We start from the raw sequence: 22,178 nt of genomic DNA, 5'->3' as shown, positions 1-22,178 counted from the left end.
AACACAGCTAGAGAGGACGTGATGAGACAGTACAGACCCTACATATACCTGATCTGTCCTTCCTGTGCGGGCACAGTATGACACAGCTACAGAGGACGTGATAAGACTGCACAGACCCTACATATAACTGATCTGTCCTTCCTGTGCGGGCGCAGTATAACACAGCTAGAGAGGACGTGATGAGACTGCACAGACCCTACATATAACTGATCTGTCCTTCCTGTGCGGGCGCAGTATAACACAGCTAGAGAGAACGTGATGAGACTGCACAGACCCTACATATAACTGATCTGTCCTTCCTGTGCGGGAACAGTATAACACAGCTAGAGAGGACATGAGGAGACGGCACAGACCCTACATATAACTGATCTGTCCTTCCTGTGCGGGCACAGTATAACACAGCTAGAGAGGACGTGATGAGACTGCACAGACCCTACATATAACTGATCTGTCCTTCCTGTGCGGGCGCAGTATAACACAGCTAGAGAGGACGTGATGAGACTGCACAGACCCTACATATAAATGATCTGTCCTTCCTATGCGGGAACAGTATAACACAGCTAGAGAGGACGTGATAAGACTGCACAGACCCTACATATAACTGATCTGTCCTTCCTGTGCGGGCGCAGTATAACACAGCTAGAGAGAACGTGATGAGACCGCACAGACCCTACATATAACTGATCTGTCCTTCCTGTGCGGGCACAGTATAACACAGCTACAGAGGACGTGATGAGACTGCACAGACCCTACATATAACTGATCTGTCCTTCCTGTGCGGGCGCAGTATAACACAGCTAGAGAGAACGTGATGAGACCGCACAGACCCTACATATAACTGATCTGTCCTTCCTATGCGGGAACAGTATAACACAGCTAGAGAGGATATGAGACTGCACAGACCCTACATATAACTGATCTGTCCTTCCTGTGCGGGCGCAGTATAACACAGCTAGAGAGGACGTGATGAGACTGCACAGACCCTACATATAACTGATCTGTCCTTCCTGTGCGGACACAGTTTAACACAGCTAGAGAGGACATGAGGAGACGGCACAGACCCTACATATAACTGATCTGTCCTTCCTTTGTGGGCACAGTATAACACAGCTAGAGAGGACGTGATGAGAATGCACAGACCCTACATATAAATGATCTGTCCTTCCTATGCGGGAACAGTATAACACAGCTAGAGAGGACGTGATGAGACTGCACAGACCCTACATATAACTGATCTGTCCTACCTGTGCGGGCACAGTATAACACAGCTAGAGAGGACATGATGAGACTGCACAGACCCTACATATAACTGATCTGTCCTTCCTGTGCGGGAACAGTATAACACAGCTAGAGAGGACATGATGAGACCCCACAGACCCTACATATAACTGATCTGTCCTTCCTGTGCGGGCACAGTATAACACCGCTAGAGAGAACGTGATGAGACTGCACAGACCCTACGTATAACTGATCTGTCCTTCCTGTGCGGGCACAGTATAACACCGCTAGAGAGGACGTGATGAGACTGCACAGACCCTACATATAACTGATCTGTCCTTCCTGTGCGGGCACAGTATAACACAGCTAGAGAGGACGTGATGAGACTGCACAGACCCTACATATAACTGATCTGTCCTTCCTGTGCGGGCGCAGTATAACACAGCTAGAGAGAACGTGATGAGACCGCACAGACCCTACATATAACTGATCTGTCCTTCCTGTGCGGGCACAGTATAACACAGCTACAGAGGACATGATGAGACTGCACAGACCCTACATATAACTGATCTGTCCTTCCTGTGCGGGCACAGTATAACACAGCTACAGAGGACATGATGAGACCCCACAGACCCTACATATAACTGATCTGTCCTTCCTGTGCGGGCACAGTATAACACAGCTAGAGAGGACGTGATGAGACTGCACAGACCCTACATATAACTGATCTGTCCTTCCTGTGCGGGCACAGTATAACACAGCTAGAGAGGACGTGTTAAGACTGCACAGACCCTACATATAACTGATCTGTCCTTCCTATGCGGGCACAGTATAACACAGCTAGAGAGGACGTGATAAGACTGCACAGACCCTACATATAACTGATCTGTCCTTCCTGTGCGGGCACAGTATAACACAGCTACAGAGGACATGATGAGACTGCACAGACCCTACATATAACTGATCTGTCCTTCCTGTGCGGGCACAGTATAACACAGCTAGAGAGGACATGATGAGACTGCACAGACCCTACATATAACTGATCTATCCTTCCTGTGCGGGAACAGTATAACACAGCTAGAGAGGACGTGATGAGACTGCATAGACCCTACATATAACTGATCTATCCTTCCTGTGCGGGAACAGTATAACACAGCTAGAGAGGACGTGATGAGACTGCATAGACCCTACATATAACTAGAGATGAGCGCCGGAAATTTTTCGGGTTTTGTGTTTTGGTTTTGGGTTCGGTTCCGCGGCCGTGTTTTGGGTTCGACCGCGTTTTGGCAAAACCTCACCGAATTTTTTTTGTCGGATTCGGGTGTGTTTTGGATTCGGGTGTTTTTTTAAAAAAACCCTAAAAAACAGCTTAAATCATAGAATTTGGGGGTAATTTTGATCCCAAAGTATTATTAACCTCAAAAAACATAATTTACACTCATTTTCAGCCTATTCTGAACACATCACACCTCACAATATTATTTTTAGTCCTAAAATTTGCACCGAGGTCGCTGTGTGAGTAAGATAAGCGACCCTAGTGGCCGACACAAACACCGGGCCCATCTAGGAGTGGCACTGCAGTGTCACGCAGGATGGCCCTTCCAAAAAACCCTCCCCAAACAGCACATGACGCAAAGAAAAAAAGAGGCGCAATGAGGTAGCTGACTGTGTGAGTAAGATTAGCGACCCTAGTGGCCGACACAAACACCGGGCACATCTAGGAGTGGCACTGCAGTGTCACGCAGGATGTCCCTTCCAAAAAACCCTCCCCAAACAGCACATGACGCAAAGAAAAAAAGAGGCGCAATGAGGTAGCTGTGTGAGTAAGATTAGCGACCCTAGTGGCCGACACAAACACCGGGCCCATCTAGGAGTGGCACTGCAGTGTCACGCAGGATGTCCCTTCCAAAAAACCCTCCCCAATCAGCACATGATGCAAAGAAAAAGAAAAGAAAAAAGAGGTGCAAGATGGAATTATCCTTGGGCCCTCCCACCCACCCTTATGTTGTATAAACAAAACAGGACATGCACACTTTAACCAACCCATCATTTCAGTGACAGGGTCTGCCACACGACTGTGACTGATATGACGGGTTGGTTTGGACCCCCCCCAAAAAAGAAGCAATTAATCTCTCCTTGCACAAACTGGCTCTACAGAGGCAAGATGTCCACCTCATCTTCACCCTCCGATATATCACCGTGTACATCCCCCTCCTCACAGATTATCAATTCGTCCCCACTGGAATCCACCATCTCAGCTCCCTGTGTACTTTGTGGAGGCAATTGCTGCTGGTCAATGTCTCCGCGGAGGAATTGATTATAATTCATTTTAATGAACATCATCTTCTCCACATTTTCTGGATGTAACCTCGTACGCCGATTGCTGACAAGGTGAGCGGCGGCACTAAACACTCTTTCGGAGTACACACTTGTGGGAGGGCAACTTAGGTAGAATAAAGCCAGTTTGTGCAAGGGCCTCCAAATTGCCTCTTTTTCCTGCCAGTATAAGTACGGACTGTGTGACGTGCCTACTTGGATGCGGTCACTCATATAATCCTCCACCATTCTATCAATGTTGAGAGAATCATATGCAGTGACAGTAGACGACATGTCCGTAATCGTTGTCAGGTCCTTCAGTCCGGACCAGATGTCAGCATCAGCAGTCGCTCCAGACTGCCCTGCATCACCGCCAGCGGGTGGGCTCGGAATTCTGAGCCTTTTCCTCGCACCCCCAGTTGCGGGAGAATGTGAAGGAGGAGATGTTGACAGGTCGCGTTCCGCTTGACTTGACAATTTTGTCACCAGCAGGTCTTTCAACCCCAGCAGACCTGTGTCTGCCGGAAAGAGAGATCCAAGGTAGGCTTTAAATCTAGGATCGAGCACGGTGGCCAAAATGTAGTGCTCTGATTTCAACAGATTGACCACCCGTGAATCCTTGTTAAGCGAATTAAGGGCTGCATCCACAAGTCCCACATGCCTAGCGGAATCGCTCCGTGTTAGCTCCTTCTTCAATGCCTCCAGCTTCTTCTGCAAAAGCCTGATGAGGGGAATGACCTGACTCAGGCTGGCAGTGTCTGAACTGACTTCACGTGTGGCAAGTTCAAAGGGCATCAGAACCTTGCACAACGTTGAAATCATTCTCCACTGCACTTGAGACAGGTGCATTCCATCTCCTATATCGTGCTCAATTGTATAGGCTTGAATGGCCTTTTGCTGCTCCTCCAACCTCTGAAGCATATAGAGGGTTGAATTCCACCTCGTTACCACTTCTTGCTTCAGATGATGGCAGGGCAGGTTCAGTAGTTTTTGGTGGTGCTCCAGTCTTCTGTACGTGGTGCCTGTACGCCGAAAGTGTCCCGCAATTTTTCTGGCCACCGACAGCATCTCTTGCACGCCCCTGTCGTTTTTTAAAAAATTCTGCACCACCAAATTCAAGGTATGTGCAAAACATGGGACGTGCTGGAATTTGCCCATATTTAATGCACACACAATATTGCTGGCGTTGTCCGATGCCACAAATCCACAGGAGAGTCCAATTGGGGTAAGCCATTCCGCGATCTTCCTCAGTTGCCGTAAGAGGTTTTCAGCTGTGTGCGTATTCTGGAAAGCGGTGATACAAAGCGTAGCCTGCCTAGGAAAGAGTTGGCGTTTGCGAGATGCTGCTACTGGTGCCGCCGCTGCTGTTCTTGCGGCGGGAGTCCATACATCTACCCAGTGGGCTGTCACAGTCATATAGTCCTGACCCTGCCCTGCTCCACTTGTCCACATGTCCGTGGTTAAGTGGACATTGGGTACAACTGCATTTTTTAGGACACTGGTGAGTCTTTTTCTGACGTCCGTGTACATTCTCGGTATCGCCTGCCTAGAGAAGTGGAACCTAGATGGTATTTGGTAACGGGGGCACACTGCCTCAATAAATTGTCTAGTTCCCTGTGAACTAACGGCGGATACCGGACGCACGTCTAACACCAACATAGTTGTCAAGGACTCAGTTATCCGCTTTGCAGTAGGATGACTGCTGTGATATTTCATCTTCCTCGCAAAGGACTGTTGAACAGTCAATTGCTTACTGGAAGTAGTACAAGTGGGCTTACGACTTCCCCTCTGGGATGACCATCGACTCCCAGCGGCAACAACAGCAGCGCCAGCAGCAGTAGGCGTTACACGCAAGGATGCATCGGAGGAATCCCAGGCAGGAAAGGACTCGTCAGACTTGCCAGTGACATGGCCTGCAGGACTATTGGCATTCCTGGGGAAGGAGGAAATTGACACTGAGGGAGTTGGTGGGGTGGTTTGCGTGAGCTTGGTTACAAGAGGAAGGGATTTACTGGTCAGTGGACTGCTTCCGCTGTCACCCAAAGTTTTTGAACTTGTCACTGACTTATTATGAATGCGCTGCAGGTGACGTATAAGGGAGGATGTTCCGAGGTGGTTAACGTCCTTACCCCTACTTATTACAGCTTGACAAAGGGAACACACGGCTTGACACCTGTTGTCCACATTTCTGGTGAAATACCTCCACACCGAAGAGCTGATTTTTTTGGTATTTTCACCTGGCATGTCAACGGCCATATTCCTCCCACGGACAACAGGTGTCTCCCCGGGTGCCTGACTTAAACAAACCACCTCACCATCAGAATCCTCCTGGTCAATTTCCTCCCCAGCGCCAGCAACACCCATATCCTCCTCATCCTGGTGTACTTCAACACTGACATCTTCAATCTGACTATCAGGAACTGGACTGCGGGTGCTCCTTCCAGCACTTGCAGGGGGCATGCAAATAGTGGAAGGCGCATGCTCTTCACGTCCAGTGTTGGGAAGGTCAGGCATCGCAAACGACACAATTGGACTCTCCTTGTGGATTTGGGATTTCAAAGAACGCACAGTTCTTTGCGGTGCTTTTGCCAGCTTGAGTCTTTTCAGTTTTCTAGCGAGAGGCTGAGTGCTTCCATCCTCATGTGAAGCTGAACCACTAGCCATGAACATAGGCCAGGGCCTCAGCCGTTCCTTGCCACTCCGTGTGGTAAATGGCATATTGGCAAGTTTACGCTTCTCCTCCGACAATTTTATTTTAGGTTTTGGAGTCCTTTTTTTTCTGATATTTGGTGTTTTGGATTTGACATGCTCTGTACTATGACATTGGGCATCGGCCTTGGCAGACGACGTTGCTGGCATTTCATCGTCTCGGCCATGACTAGTGGCAGCAGCTTCAGCACGAGGTGGAAGTGGATCTTGATCTTTCCCTAATTTTGGAACCTCAACTTTTTTGTTCTCCATATTTTATAGGCAGAACTAAAAGGCACCTCAGGTAAACAATGGAGATGGATGGATTGGATACTAGTATACAATTATGGACGGACTGCCACGGTTAGGTGGTATAAAAAAACCACGGTTAGGTGGTATATATTATAATAATAATACAATTATGGATGGACGGACTGCCTGCCGACTGCCGACACAGAGGTAGCCACAGCCGTGAACTACCGCACTGTACACTGGTTGATAAAGAGATAGTAGTATACTCGTAACAACTAGTATGACACTATGACGACGGTATAAAGAATGAAAAAAAAACCACGGTTAGGTGGTATATATTATAATAATAATACAATTATGGATGGACGGACTGCCTGCCGACTGCCGACACAGAGGTAGCCACAGCCGTGAACTACCGCACTGTACACTGGTTGATAAAGAGATAGTAGTATACTCGTAACAACTAGTATGACACTATGACGACGGTATAAAGAATGAAAAAAAAACCACGGTTAGGTGGTATATATTATAATAATAATACAATTATGGATGGACGGACTGCCTGCCGACTGCCGACACAGAGGTAGCCACAGCCGTGAACTACCGCACTGTACACTGGTTGATAAAGAGATAGTAGTATACTCGTAACAACTAGTATGACACTATGACGACGGTATAAAGAATGAAAAAAAAACCACGGTTAGGTGGTATATATTATAATAATAATACAATTATGGATGGACGGACTGCCTGCCGACTGCCGACACAGAGGTAGCCACAGCCGTGAACTACCGCACTGTACACTGGTTGATAAAGAGATAGTAGTATACTCGTAACAACTAGTATGACACTATGACGACGGTATAAAGAATGCAAAAAAAACCACAGTTAGGTGGTATATATTATAATAATAATACAATTATGGATGGACGGACTGCCTGCCGACTGCCGACACAGAGGTAGCCACAGCCGTGAACTACCGCACTGTACACTGGTTGATAAAGAGATAGTAGTATACTCGTAACAACTAGTATGACACTATGACGGTATAAAGAATGAAAAAAAAACCACGGTTAGGTGGTATATATTATAATAATAATACAATTATGGATGGACGGACGGACGGACTGCCTGCCGACTGCCGACACAGAGGTAGCCACAGCCGTGAACTACCGCACTGTACACTGGTTGATAAAGAGATAGTAGTATACTCGTAACAATTAGGATGACACTATGACGGTATAAAGAATGAAAAAAAAACCACGGTTAGGTGGTAGGTATATAATAATAAATAATACAATTCTGGTCGGACGGACTGCCTGCCGTGTGCCGACACAGAGGTAGCCACAGCCGTGAACTACCGCACTGTACACTGGTTGATAAAGAGATAGTAGTATACTCGTAACAATTAGGATGACACTATGACGGTATAAAGAATGAAAAAAAAAACACGGTTAGGTGGTAGGTATATAATAATAAATAATACAATTCTGGTCGGACGGACTGCCTGCCGTGTGCCGACACAGAGGTAGCCACAGCCGTGAACTACCGCACTGTACACTGGTTGATAAAGAGATAGTAGTATACTCGTAACAACTAGTATGACACTATGACGACGGTATAAAGAATGAAAAAAAAACCACGGTTAGGTGGTATATATTATAATAATAATACAATTATGGATGGACGGACTGCCTGCCGACTGCCGACACAGAGGTAGCCACAGCCGTGAACTACCGCACTGTACACTGGTTGATAAAGAGATAGTAGTATACTCGTAACAACTAGTATGACACTATGACGACGGTATAAAGAATGCAAAAAAAACCACAGTTAGGTGGTATATATTATAATAATAATACAATTATGGATGGACGGACTGCCTGCCGACTGCCGACACAGAGGTAGCCACAGCCGTGAACTACCGCACTGTACACTGGTTGATAAAGAGATAGTAGTATACTCGTAACAACTAGTATGACACTATGACGGTATAAAGAATGAAAAAAAAACCACGGTTAGGTGGTATATATTATAATAATAATACAATTATGGATGGACGGACTGCCTGCCGACTGCCGACACAGAGGTAGCCACAGCCGTGAACTACCGCACTGTACACTGGTTGATAAAGAGATAGTAGTATACTCGTAACAATTAGGATGACACTATGACGGTATAAAGAATGAAAAAAAAACCACGGTTAGGTGGTAGGTATATAATAATAAATAATACAATTCTGGTCGGACGGACTGCCTGCCGTGTGCCGACACAGAGGTAGCCACAGCCGTGAACTACCGCACTGTACACTGGTTGATAGAGATAGTAGTATACTCGTAACAATTAGGATGACACTATGACGGTATAAAGAATGAAAAAAAAACCACGGTTAGGTGGTAGGTATATAATAATAAATAATACAATTCTGGTCGGACGGACTGCCTGCCGTGTGCCGACACAGAGGTAGCCACAGCCGTGAACTACCGCACTGTACACTGGTTGATAAAGAGATAGTAGTATACTCGTAACAATTAGGATGACACTATGACGGTATAAAGAATGAAAAAAAAACCACGGTTAGGTGGTAGGTATATAATAATAAATAATACAATTCTGGTCGGACGGACTGCCTGCCGTGTGCCGACACAGAGGTAGCCACAGCCGTGAACTACCGCACTGTACTGTGTCTGCTGCTAATATAGACTGGTTGATATTTAAAGATATATTAGTAGTATACAACAATACTATACTGGTGGTCAGGCACTGGTCACCACTCCTGCAGCAAAAGTGTGCACTGTTAATTAATATAATTGTACTCCTGGCTCCTGCTAACAACCTGCAGTGCTCCCCAGTCTCCCCCACAATTAATTATAAGCTTTTAATTTATACATTGATGACTGTGCAGCACACTGGGCTGAGCTGAGTGCACACAGACTGAGTCACACTGTGTGACTGACTGTGCTGTGTATCGTTTTTTTTTTCAGGCAGAGAACGGATATAGCAGAGAGAAGTGAACGGATATATTATATTAAATAAAAGTTAACTAGCAACTGCACTGGTCACTGACTGTGGTAAACTAACTCTGTCTGCGACTCTGCACAATCTCTCTCTATCTAATCTATCTATCTCTATTCTAATGGAGAGGACGCCAGACACGTCCTCTCCCTATCAATCTCAATGCACGAGTGAAAATGGCGGCGACGCGCGGCTCCTTATATAGAATCCGAGTCTCGCGATAGAATCCGAGCCTCGCGAGAATCCGACAGCGTCATGATGACGTTCGGGCGCGCGCTCGGGTTAACCGAGCAAGGCGGGAAGATCCGAGTCGCTCGGACCCGTGGAAAAAAAAATGAAGTTCGTGCGGGTTCGGATTCAAAGAAACCGAACCCGCTCATCTCTACATATAACTGATCTGTCCTTCCTGTGCGGGCACAGTATAACACAGCTAGAGAGGACATGATGAGACTGCACAGACCCTACATATAACTGATCTGTCCTTCCTGTGCGGGCACAGTATAACACAGCTAGAGAGGACATGATGAGACTGCACAGACCCTACATATAACTGATCTGTCCTTCCTGTGCGGGCACAGTATAACACAGCTAGAGAGGACATGATGAGACTGCACAGACCCTACATATAACTGATCTGTCCTTTCCTGTGCGGGCACAGTATAACACAGCTAGAGAGGACATGATGAGACTGCACAGACCCTACATATAACTGATCTGTCCTTCCTGTGCGGGCACAGTATAAACACAGCTAGAGAGGACGTGATGAGACTGCACAGACCCTACATATAACTGATCTGTCCTTCCTGTGCGGGCACAGTATAAACACAGCTAGAGAGGACGTGATGAGACTGCACAGACCCTACATATAACTGATCTGTCCTTCCTGTGCGGGCACAGTATAACACAGCTAGAGAGGACATGATGAGACTGCACAGACCCTACATATAACTGATCTGTCCTTCCTGTGCGGGCACAGTATAACACAGCTAGAGAGGACATGATGAGACTGCATTGTACAGACCCTACATAATAACTATCTGTCTTCCAATGTGCGGGCACAGTATAACACAGCTAGAGGTTAGGACATGATGAGACTGCATTGTTAGCAGAACATCATTAATAACAATCTGCTATTACGCAAATGTAGAGACGCAGCCTAGTAACGAGCAAGTGCTTAATTACTATAGGCCCAGACTTATCAAGCCTTGTAGAGTGATACATTTTACGGTGATAAAGTTCCAGCCAATCTGCTCCTAACTGCCGTGTTACAGGCTGTGTGTGTATAATGACAGTGAGGAGCTGATTGGCTGGTACGTTACCACTGTGCTATTTATCACTCTCCAATGCTTGATAAATCTGGGCCATAATCTGTTCCCTGTAACCAAAACCAAGTTTTTATTCACACGTCTCAGGCGCGCGTCCTCATATATATTCTGCGTAGTCCCTGCCAGGTCTCCGGCGCGCGTCCTCATATATATTCTGCGTAGTCCCTGCCAGGTCTCAGGCGCGTCTTCACATATATTCTGCATAGTCCCTGCCACGTCTCAGGTGCGTGTCCTCACATATATTCTGCGTAGTTCCTGCCACGTCTCAGGCACGTGACCTCACATATATTCTGCGTAGTCCTGCCACGTCTCAGGCGCGTGACCTCACATATATTCTGCGTAGTTCCTGCCACGTCTCAGGCACGTGACCTCACATATATTCTGCGTAGTCCCTGCCACGTCTCAGGCGCGTGACCTCACATATATTCTGCGTAGTCCCTGCCACGTCTCAGGCGCGTGACTTCACATATATTCCGCATAGTCCCTGCCACGTCTCAGGTGTGTGCCCTCACATATATTCCGCATAGTCCCTGCCCACGTCTCAGGCGCGTGACCTCACATATATTCTGCGTAGTTCCTGCCACGTCTCAGGCACGTGACCTCACATATATTCTGCGTAGTCCCTGCCACGTCTCAGGCACGTGACCTCACATATATTCCGCATAGTCCCTGCCACGTCTCAGGTGTGTGCCCTCACATATATTCCGCATAGTCCCTGCCACGTCTCAGGTGTGTGCCCTCACATATATTCCGCGTAGTCCCTGCCACGTCTCAGGCGCGTGTCCTTGGCACATATATTCCGCGTAGTCCCTGCCACGTCTCAGGCGCGTGCCCTTGGCACATATATTCCGCGTAGTCCCTGCCACGTCTCAGGCGCGTGCCCTTGGCACATATATTCCGCGTAGTCCCTGCCACGTCTCAGGCGCGTGCCCTTGGCACACATATTCCGCGTAGTCTCTAGCGCGTGTCCTTGGCACATATATTCCGGTAGTCCCTGCCACGTCTCAGGTGCGTGCCCTCACATATATTCCGCGTAGTCTCTAGCGCATGTCCTTGGCACATATATTCCGCGTAGTCCCTGCCACGTCTCAGGTGCATGCCCTCACATATATTCCGCGTAGTCTCTAGCGCGTGTCCTTGGCACATATATTCCGCGTAGTCCCTGCCACGTCTCGGGTGCGTGTCCTTGGCACATATATTCCGCGTAGTCCCTGCCACGTCTCGGGTGTGTGTCCTTGGCACATATATTCCGAGTAGTCCCTGCCACGTCTCGGGTGTGTGTCCTTGGCACATATATTCCGAGTAGTCCCTGCCACGTCTCGGGTGTGTGTCCTTGGCACATACATTCCGCGTAGTCCCCTGCCACGTCTCAGGTGCATGCCCTCACATATATTCCGCGTAGTCTCTAGCGCGTGTCCTTGGCACATATATTCCGAGTAGTCCCTGCCACGTCTCAGGTGTGTGTCCTTGGCACATATATTCCGAGTAGTCCCTGCCACGTCTCGGGGTGCGTGTCCTTGGCACATATATTCCGAGTAGTCCCTGCCACGTCTCGGGTGCGTGTCCTTGGCACATATATTCCGCGTAGTCCCTGCCACGTCTCAGGTGTGTGTCCTTGGCACATATATTCCGAGTAGTCCCTGCCACGTCTCAGGTGCATGTCCTTGGCACATATATTCCGCGTAGTCCCTGCCACGTCTCAGGTGCATGTCCTTGGCACATATATTCCGCGTAGTCCCTGCCACGTCTCAGGTGCATGACCTCACATATATTCCGCGTAGTCCCTGCCACGTCTCGGGTGTGTGTCCTTGGCACATATATTCCGAGTAGTCCCTGCCACGTCTCGGGTGCGTGTCCTTGGCACATATATTCCGCGTAGTCCCTGCCGCGTCTCAGGTGCATGCCCTCACATATATTCCCCATAGTCTCTGGCGCGTGCCTTGGCACATAGATTCTGCTAGTAATAAGACATTACTCTTGCTCTGCTAAGGAATAAAGTCTTCCCATTGCCTCTGTTCCAGCCCTCCCCCCTCACACTGCAGCTGTACTTTCTGGACGGCGAGGAAGCCTTACGTGATTGGACAGACACTGATTCGCTGTACGGCGCACGGCACTTGGCGCAGCGCCTGGAGACTGAGCCGATGCCAGGAGGAGCTGGGAACCAGCTAAGCGCTATAGTAAGGAACTGTGACGTAATGTCAGGAAAGCACTTTCATGTTCAGTGTGACGCTATCTCCTGTGTGTTACATACATGTGAATGTTAGCTCCTGCGTGTAAGGCACGTTGTGTTCCTTTCCATGTCTGACCTCCTTCTCCCGACATTACCGGAACCCGCTTCCCATCATTACATAATATCGTCAGGACCGCGGGTCAGGCGCCTGTTTCCAGACACGCATGAATTAGACTTACAGCAACTGGTTCACATGACAAAAATCTACAGGCACACAGCATGCGTCACTCACAGAATGGCGTCTGTACCCTGTAATTACTGCCTGACCCTACTAGAGTCACTATAATACATAATCCGGCACTGCGGACTGTAATCAGAACTGTGTACACCGGCCTCTGTCACCGCAGAGACATCTGACCCATCAGATTGTCTTCTGTCACCCAGGATCCTCTCTGTTCTCTGTCTGACCCATCAGATTGTCTCCTGTTACCCAGGATCCCTCTGTTCTCTGTCTGACCCATCAGATTGTCTCCTGTCACCCAGGATCTCTCTGTTCTCTGTCTGACCCATCCTTGTCTCCTGTCACCCAGGATCTCTGTTCTCTGTCTGACCCATCCTTGTCTCCTGTCACCCAGGATCTCTCTGTTCTCTGTCTGACCCATCCTTGTCTCCTGTCACCCAGGATCCCTCTGTTCTCTGTCTGACCCATCAGATTGTCTTCTGTCACCCAGGATCCCTCTGTTCTCTGTCTGACCCATCCTTGTCTCCTGTCACCCAGGATCTCTCTGTTCTCTGTCTGACCCATCCTTGTCTCCTGTCACCCAGGATCTCTCTGTTCTCTGTCTGACCCATCCTTGTCTCCTGTCACCCAGGATCCCTCTGTTCTCTGTCTGACCCATCCTTGTCTCCTGTCACCCAGGATCTCTCTGTTTTCTGTCTGACCCATCCTTGTCTCCTGTCACCCAGGATCCCTCTGTTCTCTGTCTGACCCATCCTTGTCTCCTGTCACCCAGGATCTCTGTTCTCTGTCTGACCCATCCTTGTCTCCTGTCACCCAGGATCTCTCTGTTCTCTGTCTGACCCATCCTTGTCTCCTGTCACCCAGGATCTCTGTTCTCTGTCTGACCCATCCTTGTCTCCTGTCACCCAGGATCTCTCTGTTCTCTGTCTGACCCATCCTTGTCTCCTGTCACCCAGGATCTCTCTGTTCTCTGTCTGACCCATCCTTGTCTCCTGTCACCCAGGATCCCTCTGTTCTCTGTCTGACCCATCAGATTGTCTTCTGTCACCCAGGATCCCTCTGTTCTCTGTCTGACCCATCATTGTCTCCTGTCACCCAGGATCTTTCTGTTCTCTGTCTGACCCATCCTTGTCTCCTGTCACCCAGGATCTCTCTGTTCTCTGTCTGACCCATCCTTGTCTCCTGTCACCCAGGATCCCTCTGTTCTCTGTCTGACCCATCCTTCTCTCCTGTCACCCAGGATCTCTCTGTTCTCTGTCTGACCCATCCTTGTCTCCTGTCGCCCAGGATCTCTCTGTTCTCTGTCTGACCCATCCTTGTCTCCTGTCACCCAGGAACTCTCTGTTCTCTGTCTGACCCATCCTTGTCTCCTGTCACCCAGGATCTCTCTGTTCTCTGTCTGACCCATCCTTGTCTCCTGTCACCCAGGATAACTCTGTTCTCTGTCTGACCCATCCTTGTCTTCTGTCTGACCATCCTTGTCTCCTGTCACCCAGGATCTCTCTGTTCTCTGTCTGACCCATCCTTGTCTCCTGTCACCCAGGATAACTCTGTTCTCTGTCTGACCCATCCTTGTCTTCTGTCTGACCCATCCTTGTCTCCTGTCACCCAGGATCTCTCTGTTCTCTGTCTGACCCATCCTTGTCTCCTGTCACCCAGGATCTCTCTGTTATCTGTCTGACCCATCCTTGTCTCCTGTCACCCAGGATCTCTCTGTTCTCTGTCTGACCCATCCTTGTCTCCTGTCGCCCAGGATCTCTCTGTTCTCTGTCTGACCCATCCTTGTCTCCTGTCACCCAGGAACTCTCTGTTCTCTGTCTGACCCATCCTTGTCTCCTGTCACCCAGGATCTCTCTGTTCTCTGTCTGACCCATCCTTGTCTCCTGTCACCCAGGATAACTCTGTTCTCTGTCTGACCCATCCTTGTCTTCTGTCTGACCCATCCTTGTCTCCTGTCACCCAGGATCTCTCTGTTCTCTGTCTGACCCATCCTTGTCTCCTGTCACCCAGGATAACTCTGTTCTCTGTCTGACCCATCCTTGTCTCCTGTCACCCAGGATCTCTCTGTTCTCTGTCTGACCCATCCTTGTCTCCTGTCACCCAGGATCTCTCTGTTCTCTGTCTGACCCATCGTTGTCTCCTGTCACCCAGGATCTCTCTGTTCTCTGTCTGACCCATCCTTGTCTTCTGTCACCCAGGATCCCTCTGTTCTCTGTCTGACCCATCCTTGTCTTCTGTCTGGCCCATCCTTGTCTCCTGTCACCCAGGAACTCTCTGTTCTCTGTCTGACCCATCCTTGTCTCCTGTCACCCAGGATCTCTCAGTTCTCTGTCTGACCCATCCTTGTCTCCTGTCACCCAGGATCTCTCTATTCTCGGTCTGACCCATCCTTGTCTCCTGTCACCCAGGATCCTCTTTGTTCTCTGTCTGACCCATCCTTGTCTCCTGTCACCCAGGATCTCTCTATTCTCTGTCTGACCCATCCTTGTCTTCTGTCACCCAGGATCCCTCTGTTCTCTGTCTGACCCACCAGATTGTCTCCTGTCACCCAGGATCCCTCTGTTCTCTGTCTGACCCATCAGATTGTCTCCTGTCACCCAGGATCCCTCTGTTCTCTGTCTGACCCATCCTTGTCTCCTGTCACCCAGGATCCCTCTGTTCTCTGTCTGACCCATCCTTGTCTCCTGTCACCCAGGATCCCTCTGTTCTCTGTCTGACCCATCCTTGTCTCCTGTCACCCAGGATCCCTCTGTTCTCTGTCTGACCCATCAGATTGTCTTCTGTCACCCAGGATCCCTCTGTTCTCTGTCTGACCCATCCTTGTCTCCTGTCACCCAGGATTTCTCTGTTCTCTGTCTGACCCATCCTTGTCTCCTGTCACCCAGGATCTCTGTTCTCTGTCTGACCCATCCTTGTCTCCTGTCACCCAGGATCCCTCTGTTCTCTGTCTGACCCATCCTTGTCTCCTGTCACCCAGGATCTCTCTGTTCTCTGTCTGACCCATCCTTGTCTCCTGTCACCCAGGATCTCTCTGTTCTCTGTCTGACCCATCCTTGTCTCCTGTCACCCAGGATCCCTCTGTTCTCTGTCTGACCCATCCTTGTCTCCTGTCACCCAGGATCTCTCTGTTCTCTGTCTGACCCATCCTTGTCTCCTGTCACCCAGGATAACTCTGTTCTCTGTCTGACCCATCCTTGTCTCCTGTCACCCAGGATCTCTCTGTTCTCTGTCTGACCCATCCTTGTCTCCTGTCGCCCAGGATCTCTCTGTTCTCTGTCTGACCCATCCTTGTCTCCTGTCGCCCAGGATCTCTCTGTTCTCTGTCTGACCCATCCTTGTCGTCTGTCTGACCCATCCTTGTCTCCTGTCACCCAGGATCTCTCTGTTCTCTGTCTGACCCATCCTTGTCTCCTGTCACCCAGGATCTCTCTGTTCTCTGTCTGACCCATCCTTGTCTCCTGTCGCCCAGGATCTCTCTGTTCTCTGTCTGACCCATCCTTGTCTCCTGTCACCTAGGAACTCTCTGTTCTCTGTCTGACCCATCCTTGTCTCCTGTCACCCAGGATCTCTCTGTTCTCTGTCTGACCCATCCTTGTCTCCTGTCACCAAGGATAACTCTGTTCTCTGTCTGACCCATCCTTGTCTTCTGTCTGACCCATCCTTGTCTCCTGTCACCCAGGATCTCTCTGTTCTCTGTCTGACCCATCCTTGTCTCCTGTCACCCAGGATAACTCTGTTCTCTGTCTGACCCATCCTTGTCTTCTGTCTGACCATCCTTGTCTCCTGTCACCCAGGAACTCTCTGTTCTCTGTCTGACCCATCCTTGTCTCCTGTCACCCAGGATCTCTCTGTCTTCTGTCTGACCCATCCTTGTCTCCTGTCACCCAGGATCTCTCTGTTCTCTGTCTGACCCATCCTGGTCTCCTGTCACCCAGGATCTCTCTGTTCTCTGTCTGACCCATCCTTGTCTACTGTCTGACCCATCCTTGTCTCCTGTCACCCAGGAACTCTCTGTTCTCTGTCTGACCCATCCTTGTCTCCTGTCTCCCAGGATCTCTCTGTTCTCTGTCTGACCCATCCTTGTCTCCTGTCACCCAGGAACTCTCTGTTCTCTGTCTGACCCATCCTTGTCTCCTGTCACCCAGGATCTCTCTGTTCTCTGTCTGACCCATCCTTGTCTCCTGTCACCCAGGATAACTCTGTTCTCTGTCTGACCCATCTTTGTCTTCTGTCTGGCCCATCCTTGTCTCCTGTCACCCAGGAACTCTCTGTTCTCTGTCTGACCCATCCTTGTCTCCTGTCACCCAGGATCTCTCTGTTCTCTGTCTGACCCATCCTTGTCTCCTGTCACCCAGGATCTCTCTGTTCTCTGTCTGACCCATCCTTGTCTTCTGTCACCCAGGATCCCTCTGTTCTCTGTCTGACCCATCCTTGTCTTCTGTCTGGCCCATCCTTGTCTCCTGTCACCCAGGAACTCTCTGTTCTCTGTCTGACCCATCCTTGTCTCCTGTCACCCAAGATCTCTCTGTTCTCTGTCTGACCCAGCCTTGTCTCCTGTCACCCAGGATCTCTCAGTTCTCTGTCTGACCCATCCTTGTCTCCTGTCACCCAGGATAACTCTGTTCTCTGTCTGACCCATCCTTGTCGTCTGTCTGACCCATCCTTGTCTCCTGTCACCCAGGATCTCTCTGTTCTCTGTCTGACCCATCCTTGTCTCCTGTCACCCAGGATCTCTCTGTTCTCTGTCTGACCCATCCTTGTCTCCTGTCGCCCAGGATCTCTCTGTTCTCTGTCTGACCCATCCTTGTCTCCTGTCACCTAGGAACTCTCTGTTCTCTGTCTGACCCATCCTTGTCTCCTGTCACCCAGGATCTCTCTGTTCTCTGTCTGACCCATCCTTGTCTCCGGTCACCAAGGATAACTCTGTTCTCTGTCTGACCCATCCTTGTCTTCTGTCTGACCCATCCTTGTCTCCTGTCACCCAGGATCTCTCTGTTCTCTGTCTGACCCATCCTTGTCTCCTGTCACCCAGGATCTCTCTGTCTTCTGTCTGACCCATCCTTGTCTCCTGTCACCCAGGATCTCTCTGTTCTCTGTCTGACCCATCGTTGTCTTCTGTCACCCAGGATCCCTCTGTTCTCTGTCTGACCCATCCTTGTCTTCTGTCTGGCCCATCCTTGTCTCCTGTCACCCAGGAACTCTCTGTTCTCTGTCTGACCCATCCTTGTCTCCTGTCACCCAGGATCTCTCAGTTCTCTGTCTGACCCATCCTTGTCTCCTGTCACCCAGGATCTCTCTGTCTTCTGTCTGACCCATCCTTGTCTTCTGTCACCCAGGATCCCTCTGTTCTCTGTCTGACCCATCCTTGTCTTCTGTCTGGCCCATCCTTGTCTCCTGTCACCCAGGAACTCTCTGTTCTCTGTCTGACCCATCCTTGTCTCCTGTCACCCAGGATCTCTCAGTTCTCTGTCTGACCCATCCTTGTCTCCTGTCACCCAGGATCTCTCTATTCTCGGTCTGACCCATCCTTGTCTCCTGTCACCCAGGATCCTCTTTGTTCTCTGTCTGACCCATCCTTGTCTCCTGTCACCCAGGATCTCTCTATTCTCTGTCTGACCCATCCTTGTCTTCTGTCACCCAGGATCCCTCTGTTCTCTGTCTGACCCATCAGATTGTCTCCTGTCACCCAGGATCCCTCTGTTCTCTGTCTGACCCATCCTTGTCTCCTGTCACCCAGGATCCCTCTGTTCTCTGTCTGACCCATCCTTGTCTCCTGTCACCCAGGATCCCTCTGTTCTCTGTCTGACCCATCCTTGTCTCCTGTCACCCAGGATCCCTCTGTTCTCTGTCTGACCCATCAGATTGTCTTCTGTCACCCAGGATCCCTCTGTTCTCTGTCTGACCCATCCTTGTCTCCTGTCACCCAGGATTTCTCTGTTCTCTGTCTGACCCATCCTTGTCTCCTGTCACCCAGGATCTCTGTTCTCTGTCTGACCCATCCTTGTCTCCTGTCACCCAGGATCCCTCTGTTCTCTGTCTGACCCATCCTTGTCTCCTGTCACCCAGGATCTCTCTGTTCTCTGTCTGACCCATCCTTGTCTCCTGTCACCCAGGATCTCTCTGTTCTCTGTCTGACCCATCCTTGTCTCCTGTCACCCAGGATCTCTCTGTTCTCTGTCTGACCCATCCTTGTCTCCTGTCGCCCAGGATCTCTCTGTTCTCTGTCTGACCCATCCTTGTCTCCTGTCACCTAGGAACTCTCTGTTCTCTGTCTGACCCATCCTTGTCTCCTGTCACCCAGGATCTCTCTGTTCTCTGTCTGACCCATCCTTGTCTCCTGTCACCAAGGATAACTCTGTTCTCTGTCTGACCCATCCTTGTCTTCTGTCTGACCCATCCTTGTCTCCTGTCACCCAGGATCTCTCTGTTCTCTGTCTGACCCATCCTTGTCTCCTGTCACCCAGGATAACTCTGTTCTCTGTCTGACCCATCCTTGTCTTCTGTCTGACCATCCTTGTCTCCTGTCACCCAGGAACTCTCTGTTCTCTGTCTGACCCATCCTTGTCTCCTGTCACCCAGGATCTCTCTGTCTTCTGTCTGACCCATCCTTGTCTCCTGTCACCCAGGATCTCTCTGTTCTCTGTCTGACCCATCCTGGTCTCCTGTCACCCAGGATCTCTCTGTTCTCTGTCTGACCCATCCTTGTCTACTGTCTGACCCATCCTTGTCTCCTGTCACCCAGGAACTCTCTGTTCTCTGTCTGACCCATCCTTGTCTCCTGTCTCCCAGGATCTCTCTGTTCTCTGTCTGACCCATCCTTGTCTCCTGTCACCCAGGAACTCTCTGTTCTCTGTCTGACCCATCCTTGTCTCCTGTCACCCAGGATCTCTCTGTTCTCTGTCTGACCCATCCTTGTCTCCTGTCACCCAGGATAACTCTGTTCTCTGTCTGACCCATCTTTGTCTTCTGTCTGGCCCATCCTTGTCTCCTGTCACCCAGGATCTCTCTGTTCTCTGTCTGACCCATCCTTGTCTCCTGTCACCCAGGATCTCTCTGTTCTCTGTCTGACCCATCCTTGTCTCCTGTCACCCAGGATCTCTCTGTTCTCTGTCTGACCCATCGTTGTCTCCTGTCACCCAGGATCTCTCTGTTCTCTGTCTGACCCATCCTTGTCTTCTGTCACCCAGGATCCCTCTGTTCTCTGTCTGACCCATCCTTGTCTTCTGTCTGGCCCATCCTTGTCTCCTGTCACCCAGGAACTCTCTGTTCTCTGTCTGACCCATCCTTGTCTCCTGTCACCCAAGATCTCTCTGTTCTCTGTCTGACCCAGCCTTGTCTCCTGTCACCCAGGATCTCTCAGTTCTCTGTCTGACCCATCCTTGTCTCCTGTCACCCAGGATCTCTCTATTCTCTGTCTGACCCATCCTTGTCTCCTGTCACCCAGGATCCTCTCTGTTCTCTGTCTGACCCATCCTTGTCTCCTGTCTCCCAGGATCTCTCTATTCTCTGTCTGACCCATCGTTGTCTCCTGTCACCCAGGATCTCTCTGTTCTCTGTCTGACCCATCCTTGTCTACTGTCTGACCCATCCTTGTCTCCTGTCACCCAGGAACTCTCTGTTCTCTGTCTGACCCATCCTTGTCTCCTGTCACCCAGGATCTCTCTGTTCTCTGTCTGACCCATCCTTGTCTCCTGTCACCCAGGATAACTCTGTTCTCTGTCTGACCCATCCTTGTCTCCTGTCACCCAGGATCTCTCTGTTCTCTGTCTGACCCATCCTTGTCGTCTGTCTGACCCATCCTTGTCTCCTGTCACCCAGGATCTCTCTGTTCTCTGTCTGACCCTTCCTTTTCTCCTGTCACCCAGGATCTCTCTGTTCTCTGTCTGACCCATCCTTGTCTCCTGTCGCCCAGGATCTCTCTGTTCTCTGTCTGACCCATCCTTGTCTCCTGTCACCTAGGAACTCTCTGTTCTCTGTCTGACCCATCCTTGTCTCCTGTCACCCAGGATCTCTCTGTTCTCTGTCTGACCCATCCTTGTCTCCTGTCACCAAGGATAACTCTGTTCTCTGTCTGACCCATCCTTGTCTTCTGTCTGACCCATCCTTGTCTCCTGTCACCCAGGATCTCTCTGTTCTCTGTCTGACCCATCCTTGTCTCCTGTCACCCAGGATAACTCTGTTCTCTGTCTGACCCATCCTTGTCTTCTGTCTGACCATCCTTGTCTCCTGTCACCCAGGAACTCTCTGTTCTCTGTCTGACCCATCCTTGTCTCCTGTCACCCAGGATCTCTCTGTCTTCTGTCTGACCCATCCTTGTCTCCTGTCACCCAGGAACTCTCTGTTCTCTGTCTGACCCATCGTTGTCTCCTGTCACCCAGGAACTCTCTGTTCTCTGTCTGACCCATCGTTGTCTCCTGTCACCCAGGATCTCTCTGTTCTCTGTCTGACCCATCCTTGTCTCCTGTCACCCAGGATCTCTCTGTTCTCTGTCTGACCCATCCTTGTCTCCTGTCACCCAGGATCCCTCTTTTCTCTGTCTGACCCATCCTTGTCTCCTGTCACCCAGGATCTCTCTGTTCTCTGTCTGACCCATCCTTGTCTCCTGTCACCCAGGATCCCTCTGTTCTCTGTCTGACCCATCCTTGTCTCCTGTCACCCAGGATCTCTCTGTTCTCTGTCTGACCCATCCTTGTCTACTGTCTGACCCATCCTTGTCTCCTGTCACCCAGGAACTCTCTGTTCTCTGTCTGACCCATCCTTGTCTCCTGTCTCCCAGGATCTCTCTGTTCTCTGTCTGACCCATCCTTGTCTCCTGTCACCCAGGATCTCTCTGTTCTCTGTCTGACCCATCCTTGTCTCCTGTCACCCAGGATAACTCTGTTCTCTGTCTGACCCATCTTTGTCTTCTGTCTGGCCCATCCTTGTCTCCTGTCACCCAGGATCTCTCTGTTCT

General features: G+C 49.9%; 1 protein-coding gene across 2 annotated transcripts in view; it reads left to right on the top strand.

Moving 5' to 3' along the window:
- QPCTL (glutaminyl-peptide cyclotransferase like) overlaps positions 1-22,178 on the top strand; it is a 149,070-nt gene that overhangs the window by 75,589 nt on the left and 51,303 nt on the right. For both annotated transcript variants that reach the window (XM_063950472.1, XM_063950473.1), the window contains one exon: positions 12,836-12,991. In XM_063950472.1, coding sequence (XP_063806542.1) covers positions 12,836-12,991 — 156 coding nt within the window. The remainder of the gene's footprint in view (positions 1-12,835; positions 12,992-22,178) is intronic.

This window comes from Pseudophryne corroboree, assembly GCF_028390025.1.
Source record: "Pseudophryne corroboree isolate aPseCor3 chromosome 8 unlocalized genomic scaffold, aPseCor3.hap2 SUPER_8_unloc_4, whole genome shotgun sequence".
Lineage (NCBI taxonomy): Eukaryota > Metazoa > Chordata > Amphibia > Anura > Myobatrachidae > Pseudophryne > Pseudophryne corroboree.
Note: the sequence above shows the minus strand (reverse complement) of the source record. Positions and strands in the feature narration are given on the sequence as shown.